Source organism: Candoia aspera, chromosome 2 (genome assembly GCF_035149785.1).
Source record: "Candoia aspera isolate rCanAsp1 chromosome 2, rCanAsp1.hap2, whole genome shotgun sequence".
Taxonomy (NCBI): domain Eukaryota; kingdom Metazoa; phylum Chordata; class Lepidosauria; order Squamata; family Boidae; genus Candoia; species Candoia aspera.
In genome coordinates, this window is record NC_086154.1 from 217,486,182 (window position 1) to 217,500,272 (window position 14,091).

The 14,091-nt window shown below is 34.5% G+C and overlaps 1 protein-coding gene across 1 annotated transcript in view; it reads right to left on the reverse strand.

Annotated features, from left to right (window-relative positions):
* Positions 1-14,091, reverse strand: part of MAN2A1 (mannosidase alpha class 2A member 1) — a 65,619-nt gene that overhangs the window by 28,624 nt on the left and 22,904 nt on the right. Inside the window, exons 5-9 of the mRNA XM_063295344.1 lie at positions 12,363-12,490; positions 10,535-10,708; positions 7,389-7,575; positions 4,674-4,851; positions 1,462-1,664 (exon numbers count right to left, since the gene is read on the reverse strand). Coding sequence (XP_063151414.1) covers positions 1,462-1,664; positions 4,674-4,851; positions 7,389-7,575; positions 10,535-10,708; positions 12,363-12,490 — 870 coding nt within the window. The remainder of the gene's footprint in view (positions 1-1,461; positions 1,665-4,673; positions 4,852-7,388; positions 7,576-10,534; positions 10,709-12,362; positions 12,491-14,091) is intronic.

Below are 14,091 nucleotides of genomic sequence, written 5' to 3' on the forward strand. Positions count from 1 at the left end.
TTTTGAATGTTTTGCATGCACTTTTTGACTCTGATACTCTTGCAGCCACAAGTTTCCTTTTCCTAAGATCTGAGAATTTTTATTGAATGACGCTAACTTAGAAACTGTTATAATCAGGAATGGAAAAGTAAAAGAAATTGATTAATTTTTATATATCTTTTGGAATTATGGGTTTGAATGTCCTTTTTAAAAAGAAGGTTTTAAAAAACCACGTTCGTAGGTTGGCTGTCTCTAACCATTATATCCTCCTAAACTTTTTAATGGATGTTTTTATTCTTCTCTATGGGGCTTGTGAACTGCTTCAGGATTGACTACAATGAGAAGCGGTATAAATGTACTTTAATATGAAGAATTATTTTAAAAACTCAGAATTCATGAGACAATTCAGTTAACAAAAAAAGTTTTATCAGTTTGTTGAGCACATCAGAGAATGTTTAGCAGATTTAACTGCAATCACCCAACTGCTGGAAACTTACTATGGAAGATGTACCTGTCCTACAATTCTTAAGCTGTGATCTGAAATTCTTTAAAAAATCCACTTGACTTTATAGTATTCACTGCTTGACAAAGAGAAGTATTTCATTGTCTGGATAAATTATTTCCTGATTCAGTAGAGAAGCTACTAACTACCCCAAGAAACAAAAAGTCAAAACAGAAATCAAAAGAAAATTCCAGGATTATTTATTTATTTATTTATTTATTTATTGCAAATTTCGCCACCGCCCATCTCGCACAAAGCCACTCAATTTTAATGTAAACCAAAGTAATCTATTGGGGAAACCATGAAACATTTACAAATTTATTTACATGTCAAATTTAGTCACCGCCCTCACTCAAAGAAATTAAAATAACCAATAGTACAATTTTGAGGAAAAGAGAGAGACTGTGCAGGAAATAGTTCCTGAATAGAAGCACAACAAAATAAAATAATTAAAGAAACCTCCTTCTAAATATTAGTAACCATCCCAGTTCTATAAAAGCCATCTATATATAATAAAAATGTAACCACCAATTTACAAGACATAGATATCAGTAAACATAGCAAACCTCAAGATTTGCAGAGATATGAAAAATCTGTAGAAAAATCTTCAGCTGAGATGTGACTAACGAGGACTCAGTATGCTTAGTAAACATGGAGTGCTAACTTAACTGTAGCTGAGAGCATGGTATAGCAGCGGGCCTGGAAAACTGAACCAAAGCATTCAAGCAGCACATATCCCCTTGTTTTCACCAAAAGGTAAACAAAGTAGTGTAGTTCATTATTGCAGTAGAGGATATTAATTATGTAACAGCTTTTATAATATTCTACAGTAGTTAATATTTAGGCCCAGAACTGCTTTTTCATAAGTAAAAAAAAAATGCTGCTAGATTCTATTGATATAGAAATATAGCAATATAATTACAGAAGTATGTGTTATGTGACAGGATGAGAGCACAAATATTCAAAATTACACTATTTACCTTAAATACGATTCTAGAATTCTATCTAAGCGCTTGTAGAAAGGTCGCGATGTAAAATATCCACTCCAGTAATGATGATCTCTGTCTGCATAGGTGAAGAAATCTCCACTCAAAACAGGGAACACTGAATTACTGCTCTTTTCATCCAATTTACCAGCTTTTTGCAGCGCCTCAAAATAATCTGATAACGTTCCAAACTGAGCCTAAAGCAAATTAAAATGTGGCATATAAATTCTTTACCCTGCATTCAATTGGAGAAAATTTTGTTCTAAAGCAAACTTTAAGAAATCTACTATACTGTTTTACTGCTGAAGCTGAGATTTTCCCGTTGTTCTAGGATAGCCTACTCTAGTTTTTGTTTCTCATTTTTTTGTCTCTATACTAAAATGACTTGTTCTCTCCCATCTCCATTTCAATTTTTCCTTCCCTTTGCTACTATACCTTGTTAATTCCTAAAGTGAACAGATGAGATGGGGAAGATTGTATTTTGCACACAAACCATGAATCATAAAAATGCAGAACATTGTAATGCGGAAGCTGAGACAGATAAAGTAGGACTTGTTTTCTTTGACATGAGGCTCCTGCTTAAAGTAGTCATCTTATATCTTTTAAACTTTAGTTAAAAACTCAGAAAAACTTGTCTATGAAAGAATAATGTGAATTTTCCTGATAAAACCTGAACAATTTTCCTATTACCAAACTTGTGGCTCCCTGCCCTTAAGCACACGTAGCTGCTGCAGGAGTACTTTTCATCCCTGATATAATTTCAGAAGACTGCATTGACCAGGTTTGCATTGTGATATATTGCTATTAATCTTGCTATTAATCTTATTTATATACCATTCTTGTTCTCAAAGATATCCAGAGCAATGCTTAGTGTAATAAAGCAGTACTGCTTATCCAAATTATAAATATACATATAACATTAAAATACAGATTACAGATTACACAAGCAGAACATAATTTTGCATGCAAGAAAAATTGTATATATCTGTGTGTGTTTAAACAAGTTGCAGTTAGTTTACTATCCCATCTTACAATCACACGTTTTGAAGTTCACTTAGTTTGAAAATGATGTGAGTTTGTCTTATCCAGTTTCTACTTAAAATGATATCAAGATCTTGGGGAAAAATGTGTATATTGCTAGAATCCCACTCTTTTGCATGGAAGGAGTAGAAGGGAATGAGGGTTGCACAAACCTAAACTAAAAGGATGGAGTACAATATCTGTACTATACTATGACTGAGCATAAATAACATGGTTCCTGTATGAGTATATTCTTGGAGATGCCACGCAGATATGACTAAATTCCTTAAACTCCAGGCAACGAAAATTACAACAAATTCTTATAATTTCAAAGCAATCATCTATAAATAATCATCATTTCAATGAAGTCTATTATCCATGAATTTCCAAAGAATTACAGTTGTTTCATATAGAACAGAAGTACTTACAAATATAAAGGAAAATTTCTTAAATCTGAATTTGAGAGATAGCAAATTTCATGAGGCAGTTAATCTGATGATTTTTAATTTAAATCTAAATTATTTCAAGGTTCTATAAGTTTAACATAGGATTACTTTGTATTCCTATATACTGTAGATTCACAGTTTTTTAGCTTTGAAGTGGTAACCAGATAACTGTTTTAAAATTTCAAAATATTTTGTAAATAAAGCATTTTGCATCCTACCAGAGGAACTATTATCATCATAAATCTTTACTTTGGGGGATTTGAAACTTAGAAAATATAATTCTGTGTGTTGTTTTTAATCTACTTTTTAAAATGCCACTTTTCACTGTTGGGTGAATTCTATTTCTATTTCAGTAAATAAGCACAATCTCTGACATTTAGATACATTCATATTCCCAATAATTGAGGAGAAACCCAGCATAACACGTTCATTTTTAAAAGTTTTAGACTACGGTGCTGGTATACTGGAAAACTCTTAAAGAGAGAGTCACATGACTTGCTACAATATTTATTTGTTTATTTATTTATCAATCGAACTTTATCACCGACCATCTCCCCCACATGTGGGGATTCTGGGCAGTTTACTTTCTAGAGCTTAGTGAGGATTTGGGGTTTTTCAGATTCCACTGGGAGAAGATAAAGTATTAAATTGTTCGGTTTGCTGAATCTATTAGTATAACATTTTATGAGGTTACTTGACAGTTGACTTTAATTTTCTTAGAGGAATAAATAAATATGTAGCTTAAAGGTAGTCCTCAACTTACGACCACAACAGAGACTGGAAAATTCATCGTTAAGTGAGGCATCATGTGACCACACCCGACTTTACGGCCTTTTTGCCATGGTCATTGAGTGAGACATCATGTGACCTTTCCTGCTGGCTTCCCCATGACTTTGCTTGTCAGAAGCTGGCTGTGAAGGTAGCAAATGGTGATCACGTGACCACAGGACACTGCAACCATAAGTGCACAACGGTTGCCAAGTGCCCGAATCATGACATGACCAGGGACGTTGCAATGGTTGTAAGTGTGAGGACCGGTTGCCAGTCACTTTTTTCAGTGTCATTGTAACTTCGAACAGTCACTAAATGAATGGTCATAAGTTGAGGACTACCTGTATTCATAAAGCATATACAGTACAATCCTATAATGTATGATGGAGTAAAACTTTCCTACTTCTAAATAGGTACAGATAAAACAGTTAGCCAAAGACTGTGTTAGCAGATGCTGGGAAAGCCTTTAGCCCAGGAGAGGTCAAAAAAGTCACACACCAAGCATTTCTATAAAAATAATTTATTTACAGAAAGCAAAACAAAAGCAAAACATATTTAAAGGACTTAGCTCCCCTTTGGAGCAAGCCTTGCTTGGCTACATTGCTGGCAGAGGAAAAAAAAAAGAGGACGTAAGAAACAAGTCTGGGCAGGTCCTCCTCCCCCCAGGCGATTTGCATGAAGCACGTGAAAGGAGTCAATCAAATACAACCTCTTCACGTGGCCAAAATGATTAGGTATAATAGCAGTCTTAATCGTTAGTAGGAAAACCTCAACAGACTGCAATCCCGTATATACTACAGTCCTATACACTGAAAGAATACCTCATCAGAAGTCAGAGGAATCACTTTTGGAAAGACATGCATATTTAATGAGCTCTTGCTACCACAGTCCAGAAGCAAGTATAAAGTATAAACAGAATTAGTAGCAAGGAAATCAAATAATGGGTATCTTAGGATCATTGCTCCTTACCTTGACATGGAATTCAGGATGAGAATTCATATAATCAAACAGCTTCTGATAATTCTGATATTGCTGATCCCACTCTGAACTTTCAGTATAGCGGAAATCATCTCCTAGAGGAGCCAATAAAATTTTGGTACGAAAAAGCTTTGACTTCTTTCTGTACTGATCTAATATCATCCATGCCCTTAGAGATAAAAGGAGAATGGGTTTGCAAAATTTCACTTGATTGAACTGAATTACTAAATTACTTTCCTTTTTAAAAGGAAAGTTTATGCAACCAAATTTGATTCCTGAGGTATTTAAAATCTACTCCTTCTAGTTGAATATGCAATCCTATGACAGTTTATCAACATTCAGTGCAACTTACTCCTACGAGTAATGATGACAGCTTTAGTTTATTCGTATTTAATCAATATGACAAACATAAGAGTGCCATTATTTGAGCAAACAGATTTAGAAAAGCTGTGTCAATGAAATGGGAACACCAAAAATCCAGCATATTCATCAATTCCACCAATTAAGATTCCTTTTTCACTCAAGTTGCATACAACTTACAAATCACAGTAATGAAATTACAGATTCAACAGTTCCACTATTCATACATGGCTAACTTTATTCATAGCACATTATTCTAAAATATCCACAACCCTTCTCAGGTACTCCACAATCAACAAAAACTTGTTGAATATTGATTTTATTTACTAGCGCCTATGTGCTACTCCACTCCCAAAAGAATAGGTTTACAGAACCTCCTACAGGAAGGTTAGGATCAGAACAGTGAAATAATTATTAAAGTATAAATACAATAACCTCAGCACTCAAGGAATGTTCAAAACAAAATAATGAAAAAACAAAAACAAGAAGGTTTCACTTCTCATTCCTATTCTGGTATGCAAACTTCAATGTCTATGCAAAGAAAGTTTCCTATATTCTTCTGTTTTATCAACACTGTTGCAATAAACCAAGAGCTTTTATCACAGAACAGAAAGGAAACTCTGCTCTAGGAGCACTTCAAAGAATTATGAAACCCTTCTGTTTAAGAAACTGCCAGAGTGGCTCACAGCATAAAACAGAATCCAGTAAAAAAAATTAGTTTAAGTGGCAAAGAAGAAAAGTACTGAACATTTTTAAAATCATGCTACCAATGTAAACCATCCAATTAAAACAAGCTTAATTAGCATGTTAGAAACACTGAGAAGACATAAAACTTAGTGACTGTCTCAGGAGGGCATTCTATTCACAGTGGCCTCTTCTCCAGTCATCTGCCTCCTCACTTGCCATCTTTCTAACATTCTCCAGATATATCAGGTCTGCAACATTCAAGCTGGCTTGGAATTCTGAAGATGCAGTCCCAACACATCCGGAAGGCATCAATTTGGGTAATATTCCTTTAGAAGATGAGAAAGCAACTTCTATTGTGGATGCAAATATCCATGTAGAAGAAAACGTGATTTAATGTCTAACAAATAAAGACTTCTCAGCTCTTGGTTTTGTACATACAGTACATAGAGTACATATAGTTATGTTGATTAGATGAATTCAGATTTAACAGACATTTGGCTTTAACAGATACCAGATTTGAATCTGTAATTTCAAATCCATAACAACCACCTCTTTCACAACAAAAGCGTAAATTTACAACAAAACCATACATTTTAACACGTAAGTAAAAACTAAGGCCTAAAAACAACAGAAATAAAACTTCATCAAACTACTAGTGACCAACTGACAGCTCACATGCACCATCCATTCTCCACTTCTCCCTGTATAAAGTAATAGCTCACCCTAGGGTATTAATTCCACAACAACTACTTTAAGATATGGGACCTTGTGCAGTTGACTGCCATGCTGAAACAAGCCTTACCCATCCATCCATCATATTTATATAGCCTATGTATAATATATAAATATTATATTTTTATGTTCTGCTTTAAGTTGTACAGCAGCACCCCATCTCTGAGATTCATTACTTTTACTGTACTGTAATTACTTTGTCTTTGAAGAAGCCAGGCTGTTAGAAAACAACTACTGTAAGTCTGGTGCCATTTTATCAAGTTACACTCAGAAATAAAAACAACAGAAGAGCCACCATCAGGCTTCTTTCACCTTTAGCCATCACCTAATAGTAGCCATGTATTCATAGTTGTCCAGATGAAGGGCAAAGACAAAATATAAATTATAATGCAAACTGCACCCTTTATGCATTTTTATGTGACGCCACAACATAGATATTGAGGGGCAGAGACTGGATCATGAGTTCATAATGATCTGGCCAGCTATAGATGCCTATGATCCCATCAAGCTATATCCAGGAAGGAGAGAAGAGCAGCAAGGCTATTATTTTGGCCCTACTGACAGACCAGCAATTTTTATTCCACCTCATCTCAAACTGCTCCTGTTCCAACTGACCATTTTAAGAATTACATAGCTGAGACCACTGCTGTTTTCTTTCAAGTAACTTTTCTGTGTTCTTGTTAACCCCTTTTTCCTTTTGTGTCATTTGTTTAGATCATAACCATGAGAACATGGGCTGCCTTCTTTTAATTAACTTGAAAGCTACTCTGACATCCCGTTTTGGCTCTTGAGCCAGTTAAAATGCTTGAAATAATGTTAAAAAATGTGCACTGGTGTGAAAAACATTTCTTTTGTTTAATTAAAAGATGCCCACATTTTACATGCTTAGTGCATTATTGTTGTTGTTGATTTTTTTTATACATTTACCTGTGTTGAATGTTTCCTGCATGAATAGCTTCAGGAGGAACTCTCCAGGGGCAACTAACTCTTCCTCCAGGAAGTCGCTTAAAATCAAACTGGCAGCAGATTTTAGGGTCTGGTCCACAAGTGTGAGGAACATCATAGCTATAGAAAGGCATCATGTGGCAGAGAATATCTGTATCAGATCCCAAATCTAGAATTAAAATAAGATAAAGATAAAAATAAAACATAAATGCTTTTTCGTATATCATAAACTAGACTACTCAGAATCCACATCTCCTAAGTTCAAGAATTTAGAGAGTTTTTTTTTCCACCACCAATTAATTTAAAAAATCCTCTTCTTGTTTTTATTAAAAGCCATCTGCCACAGAATAAAAATATGCATTGTATGTCTTCCTTCTTGGTCATTCTCAAGGTTTGCTAGATGCATCGATCATGTCATTTCACAAGACACCAATATTCTATCTCATCTAATGACAGAATTTAATATTAAATTGGGCTTATATACTACATTTATTTCCCAGTTTATAATCCAAGATTACAACTGGCAGCCTTATATAGTATTGGAACTGCTTTTTATCTAACAGTATACTGAGATCTAACATAAACTTATAATAATCTATGGTGTTCCAACACCAGTACACCTCAAAAGCTTACTAGTTTGTTGATTTCAGAGATCTAGCAATGAAATTCGTATGCCAAGAATTCCTATCAAAAATTATTCACTGCATTTCAAACAGTTCCTATAATTTCAGCTTAATAGTCAAATGATTCTCAATATCTCATGTTATCCAGATTGACAGTCAAGTATTTCAGTAGCCCAATGTGTAGAGGAATCTAATGGTGGTATATACTATGAATTTTAAAAGAAATGTAGTAATGCTGAGTAAAGCATATTGCACAGTACCAGAATCTCCTAGAAACGTCAAACTAAATAGAAAATCAATTAAAACAGGTTTAAGAAGCAAAGATGTAAGCCTTGGAGAAATCTACCTCAAAATACCTAGAAACATTACTCAATTTAAGGTACCTAACTGTAAGTAGGAATGAGCTTCTTTCATCAGTACTTCCAAAAACCGATTTTGGAAAGGTGACTTGAAAGGCTGTTCCCATGCCTGACCTTTATTTCAGCATATTTAAGTCCACAAAGAAGCTTTTAAAAAAAGAACAGCTTAAGTTTGTACTATAACTTACAACAACCCCTAGCCTTCTCTTTTCAAGGCTATTCCAAAATGATTAGTTTTAGCTTTCTCCCACTATCTTTTAGACAGCGGCCATTCCATTAGACTGCAAAGCAGAGAAAGAGAAAAAAAGTGGTTGTTCCCTGCCTCTGGTAACAAACTAGCCAACTTTTGCTCTCTCACAAGTATCACCTAGCCAACAAGCATTCTACTAGTCTACTTTGACAATTGCCAGCTGAGTTGGTTATTATTAGATCCAACCTGCTTTCCTTCCATCTCCTTCCCCCCGTTCCTTTTTCATTGTGAGTTATGTCTTGATTGTAAGCCTAAGCACTGGCACTGTGTTACTACTTATATTTGCTCTGGGAGACATTTGGCTAAAGAGAAGGATAAAAAACCCTTTAAATAAATAAAAATGGATAAATGCATCTATTCCTCCAGGCTTCCTTAAAATTACCCATTCTTAAAATTCTTTATCATGTTCAATAACACTGCCCATTCTCCAAAAGTGGGAGGATGAATGAATCAGATTTTTTATTTATTTATCTACACCAAAAAACAAAACAAAGAAGCCAACTATCTTACTATTTTGCTAACACAGATTTGACAGCATAACTTACGCTACAACACAAAATGCTGACAAAGAAGTCTATTCAGAGCTGATACTGCATTACTCTGGGCAACAGACATCGTAATACAAAAAGTTCACTCCTTGCAAGATTTTAGGAGTCATAATTATGTATTTTGTAATTCATTTACCACCAAGATCTTTACAGTAACTGAAGTGCATACAGTATTTTAATGAATTAAGGCCATACTCCCATTGCCAGTATTCAGTCTTGAAATTTACCATGATATTGGTAGAAAATGGAGGACACTATTTTTCTAAGAGCTTAACAACACTATTAAATCCTGGCAAAACAAACTAATGGGCTTTAGTAAATGGTGGCAGAGTAATATACTTCATAAGACAATTTTCCAAGGTTTAATATTCTTCAGGTATTTCCCAGGATTTATTTCCCTTCTCGAAGATGTTCAAAGATACAAGTTTGCCTGTTTTAGGAAAAATGGTAAGATACTTAAAAAAATTCTAATTCACCTATTGAATGATATAGCACCTGTATTTAACATACTATTTTAAATATGTAACTTAACTTCCAAGACTGCTATATAGATTTAAATGTTCAAAGAAGTACAATTTGTGGCTATAAAGTATTTGTTCCAATTGAAAAGAATATATGCAGCTCAGGGTTGAACTGTGGAGTCCTTGGTGCTCTCTGAGCTTGGTTGTTTGCTTGCAAACATTTCATTACCCAACTAGGTTAACATCATCAGTGCGAGTGAGTGTGGGGTTTGCTCCCTGTTTATATACAGCAGCTTGTCCTCCCAGTGTTGGTGGGGGTGTGGTTTTCTCCTTGGGAGTTCCTTGATTAGGGTATTGTTTTCAGCTTGATTGTTTGCCTGATGTTAACCCTTGCTTATCTGGGTGTTGGCTGCTAGAAAGGATGTGTTCTGATCTTTTTGTTTCCCCCTTAGCTTTTTAAATGTCTCTTTTGAATTATGTATAAATATGGTTTATTTCTACATGAACAGATTCAGCACATGGACAGACTCAACCATAGTTTCAACTGGGAAACTGAGCATTGACCAAGTTAAATCCAAAAATGCTAGGGAATTCCTGGAAGTTTGGCATTCAGACAAATCAGCCATCAATAGACACATAGAGATAAACCACATTTACACACCATTCAAAGGAGACAATAAAAAAGCTAAGAGGGAAACGAAAAGACCAGAACAGATCCTCTCCAGCAGCCAACACCCAGTTAAGCAGGGATTAACAACAGGCAAACGATCAAGCAGAAAACAATGCCCTAATCTTTCTGCAAGCAAACAACTAAGCTCAGAGAGCACCAAGGATGCCAAAGTATTTGTTGCAATAACAATATGAGCTCATGAGAAAGTGATACTTACCCCAATTCTGTCTCCAAAAAAATTCTAGTGCCTTCTGGGTTGCAAGATGTTTTTTAACTGAATAATGAACTCTCTGTATAAGCATGTTGGAAAATCCAGCACGTTTCAGAAGATAAGCCATAGTTGGTGAATGTCCAAATGGATCAATTGCCCAGCCAGATTTTGGCTTTACTCCTAACAAGAAGAATGTGTGTTGAAAGCAACATAATCCCAGACTATAAAAACATAAAACATTTCTTTTTACACATTAACACAGGGGTCCCCAATATTTGAGGACTAGTGCACATTGGATTGGCTGCCATGGGGGTGGGGGTGTCCCAACAGTCAGGAATCACGCTGAGACGAGGAGTAGGTCTCTAGTGTTTATTACTGCTACATAAGACAGAATCCTAACAAACTGAAGAAGTGTGGGAAAACCCAGACAGATAAACCCCAAAAGTTAAGGTGGGTCTGATCTGTGTCTCTTTGAATGGCTGCTTAATTCCTCAGTACTATGCATGCGTTTTCCCCCCTGGATAGAGGCCCCCTCCTGCTCGCCATCAGTACTCATGACAGGGGGTATAGTCAATTCTAAAACAAAACAAAACAAAATCCTAAAAGGTAAACTGTTGAGGTTGAAAGAAACTGGCCAGAGAACCCAAGTATGAAGCAAAGGTGCTATCTAACCCCCAAATGTAAAATCAGAGATATATTTTCCCTATACACACACACAAATCATCAACTTTTCCAGGAAATTAGAGACACTTAAATACAGCCATACAAAATGAATGCTAACCCTTGACTTCCTACCATTTCTATTTGCTAAGAAAAAAAAGTGCAGCCCATTTTAACTTGGAAATTAAAATGGTGGTGATGCATTTTACTCTGCAGCACAGCAGCCTTTAATTTTTTTTTTTAATTTTCAATGAAAAAAAAACATCAGGAGGATGAGCAAGCTTAGGGAACTGCCTGTGAACATGGTGGGATTCCAAAGTTATTATCTCATTGTGCAGAATTTTAAAAGCACCCTCTTCTCAACTTGAAGGATAACATGTGGTACTTTAATGACTTATCAGATCCATCAACTTAAACCATTTGGCTAGCCTGTATTTATAAACATACCCATTCAATGGATTTGGAAGGACATGATTAATTATAAGTAACCTCAAAAATGTCTGATTTGTGTCTATTGAAAGACTATGTGGAAATCCCACAAGAGCCCTAAGGCTGAAAATTATCATGATTTCCACTTTGACTATACAGATGGAAATAACAATTTTCAAGGTAAATTTTACTTTAAAAATTACATAGGCATTTTCCTTAATTGTTTATGTTTCAAATGAATTTTTATTACAAATTTGGAATATTATACCTACAATGATTAAGAAATTGGTTACTTTTCCTCCCTTCTCATCACAATCTTTCTCTCTTCTACCCTTTTTGAAGCTAGCTGTCATTTGCTAAAATCAGAATCTGCAGATTCAGTTTTAGGAAGTCTTAATACTTAGAATTTATTTATATCTTTTGCCACCTAAGAAATAATCAACAGTTTTAAAAAAAAACTAGCACTGAAAACTCGGTAATTATACTAATCCAGAAGTCACATTGAATTTGTTGCAATAATGTATTAAGAGCTGAGTTCTTCAAACGTTTTTACTGACATCTATTTCTACTATAAACCTAGCTAGGCACACTTTATTATATACATTTTTGATATTGTCAGTTGTGGTTCAGCAATTTGTAAAGGACAATGATTGATTCAATGAGTAACAACTCATTTCTTAAACCTCTATACTCAAATAGAAGAGCTAGCAAAGTTGAAATCACAAGACAAATTATGTGAACCTACCTAGAGCTTTCTCTAGCCACTGATGTCCTTCTATCAATTGGTCAATTAAAGCAAAATAATGGGCAGAAGCTTCATCAGGCATGACCCAACCTCCTGTTACTATTTCAAACTGGCCATCTTCTATTAACCTGAAAAATGTGTTTACCATTTTTTAATTATTTGTAATACTGTTTATGCACAATGATAAAGTCAGTCATCTTTAAATACTGATAGTATTTCATTGCTCAAAAAAAGATAGCTACTTGTATCATCTTTTGAAGCATATTTTACTAGAAAAATATGTGACACCTTATTTCACAAGATAGTATAAAGACTATTTGAAGTTTAAAGAAACTGGGTATCTCACTTATTCCATTCAATGGTCTACTCCAACTATGGGTCTATAACTACTTCATCTGCATAAAAATTAACATAAGGATAATAATCCACTGAAAGGAGCTATGAGTATAATTTTGTATTGATTTCATTTACAAAGAAAGGGTGAAAAGAAAAACTAAAATAATATAAAGAAAGAGAAAAGAAAACAAGATAAATTACATTTAAAAATCACAAAAATAAACTAAAAGATAAAACATATTACAAACAGAAAAGGTCATTCAGTCCAGCTTTTAAACAAATCGTTAAAACCTGACCACACAGACTATTGATCTATCTTTCCATTACACCAGTAGAGAGCCAGTTCAAAGATAGAAAGTTAACATATTTCATCACTCCAGGACTCTATAAAACTGGAATTAACTGCTTTTCCAATACTGAAGAATTATATATTGATAAAACACATACCCCAAAATAGTTGTATGAGTTATATGAGTATGCATTTCCTTGTCTACTTTACACTTCCAAGCTAATTAGGTTTTAAACATCCTTAAAATATGCTTTTTGAACACCTCTTTTATGCTTGTTGAACACCACAGAAAATGTTTTAATGTTTTAAATATTCTTTAAAAATTTAAAATATTAAAACATTTTCTGAGGTGTTCAACAAGCATAAAAGAAAACATTTTGATGAATTAAACTCATTTTAAGATTATAAGCAACACACTTTGTATTCTTCCAAACAATTCTTATTTTCTTCTTTGTAATTTATACCACCTGTATGTCATTCAGGAACTTGCAGAAGACCTGACTGTTCTCCCAGGCCTAGGGGGCAGGGTGATTGTGAAGCCCCCCTTTTGGTTTTGTACGTTGCTTTTCTGGTCTGTTTTTTTTTTTTTTTAAATAAGTTGGATTTTAGTTTAAGCCGCCCAGAGTTGTTTGGGTTACTTATGCAAAACAGCATTAAAGTATGATCAAGTTAAACACTGATGGACTCAACTGCTATGTAAACTATGTTCATCTGTTTAATATTTAGAGATGCTGCAATATTATTAGGGATAATACTATGTTGCTAACAGTCACTATAACCAATGCTCATGCAAAGCAATCAAAACAAATCAAAGTTGATTCATAGACTGCATGTTAGCAATAGTACCATATATACTTGTGTATAAGGCAATCTGAGGATAAGCCGACCCTCAAATTTTTATGCAAAATACAATGAAAAACAGTATTTTGGTTAAAAATTCAAGGATCTACTTATCAGCAGATGGGCTTGTCCATGAGTATATGAAGGATATACAAGTACTTTTAAAAAAAGCTGAGGGAAAAACCTACCATATATACTGATGAACAAGCCCATCTGCAGGTAAGCCAAACCCATTTTGCGGGATGTATTTTAGCACCTAAAATT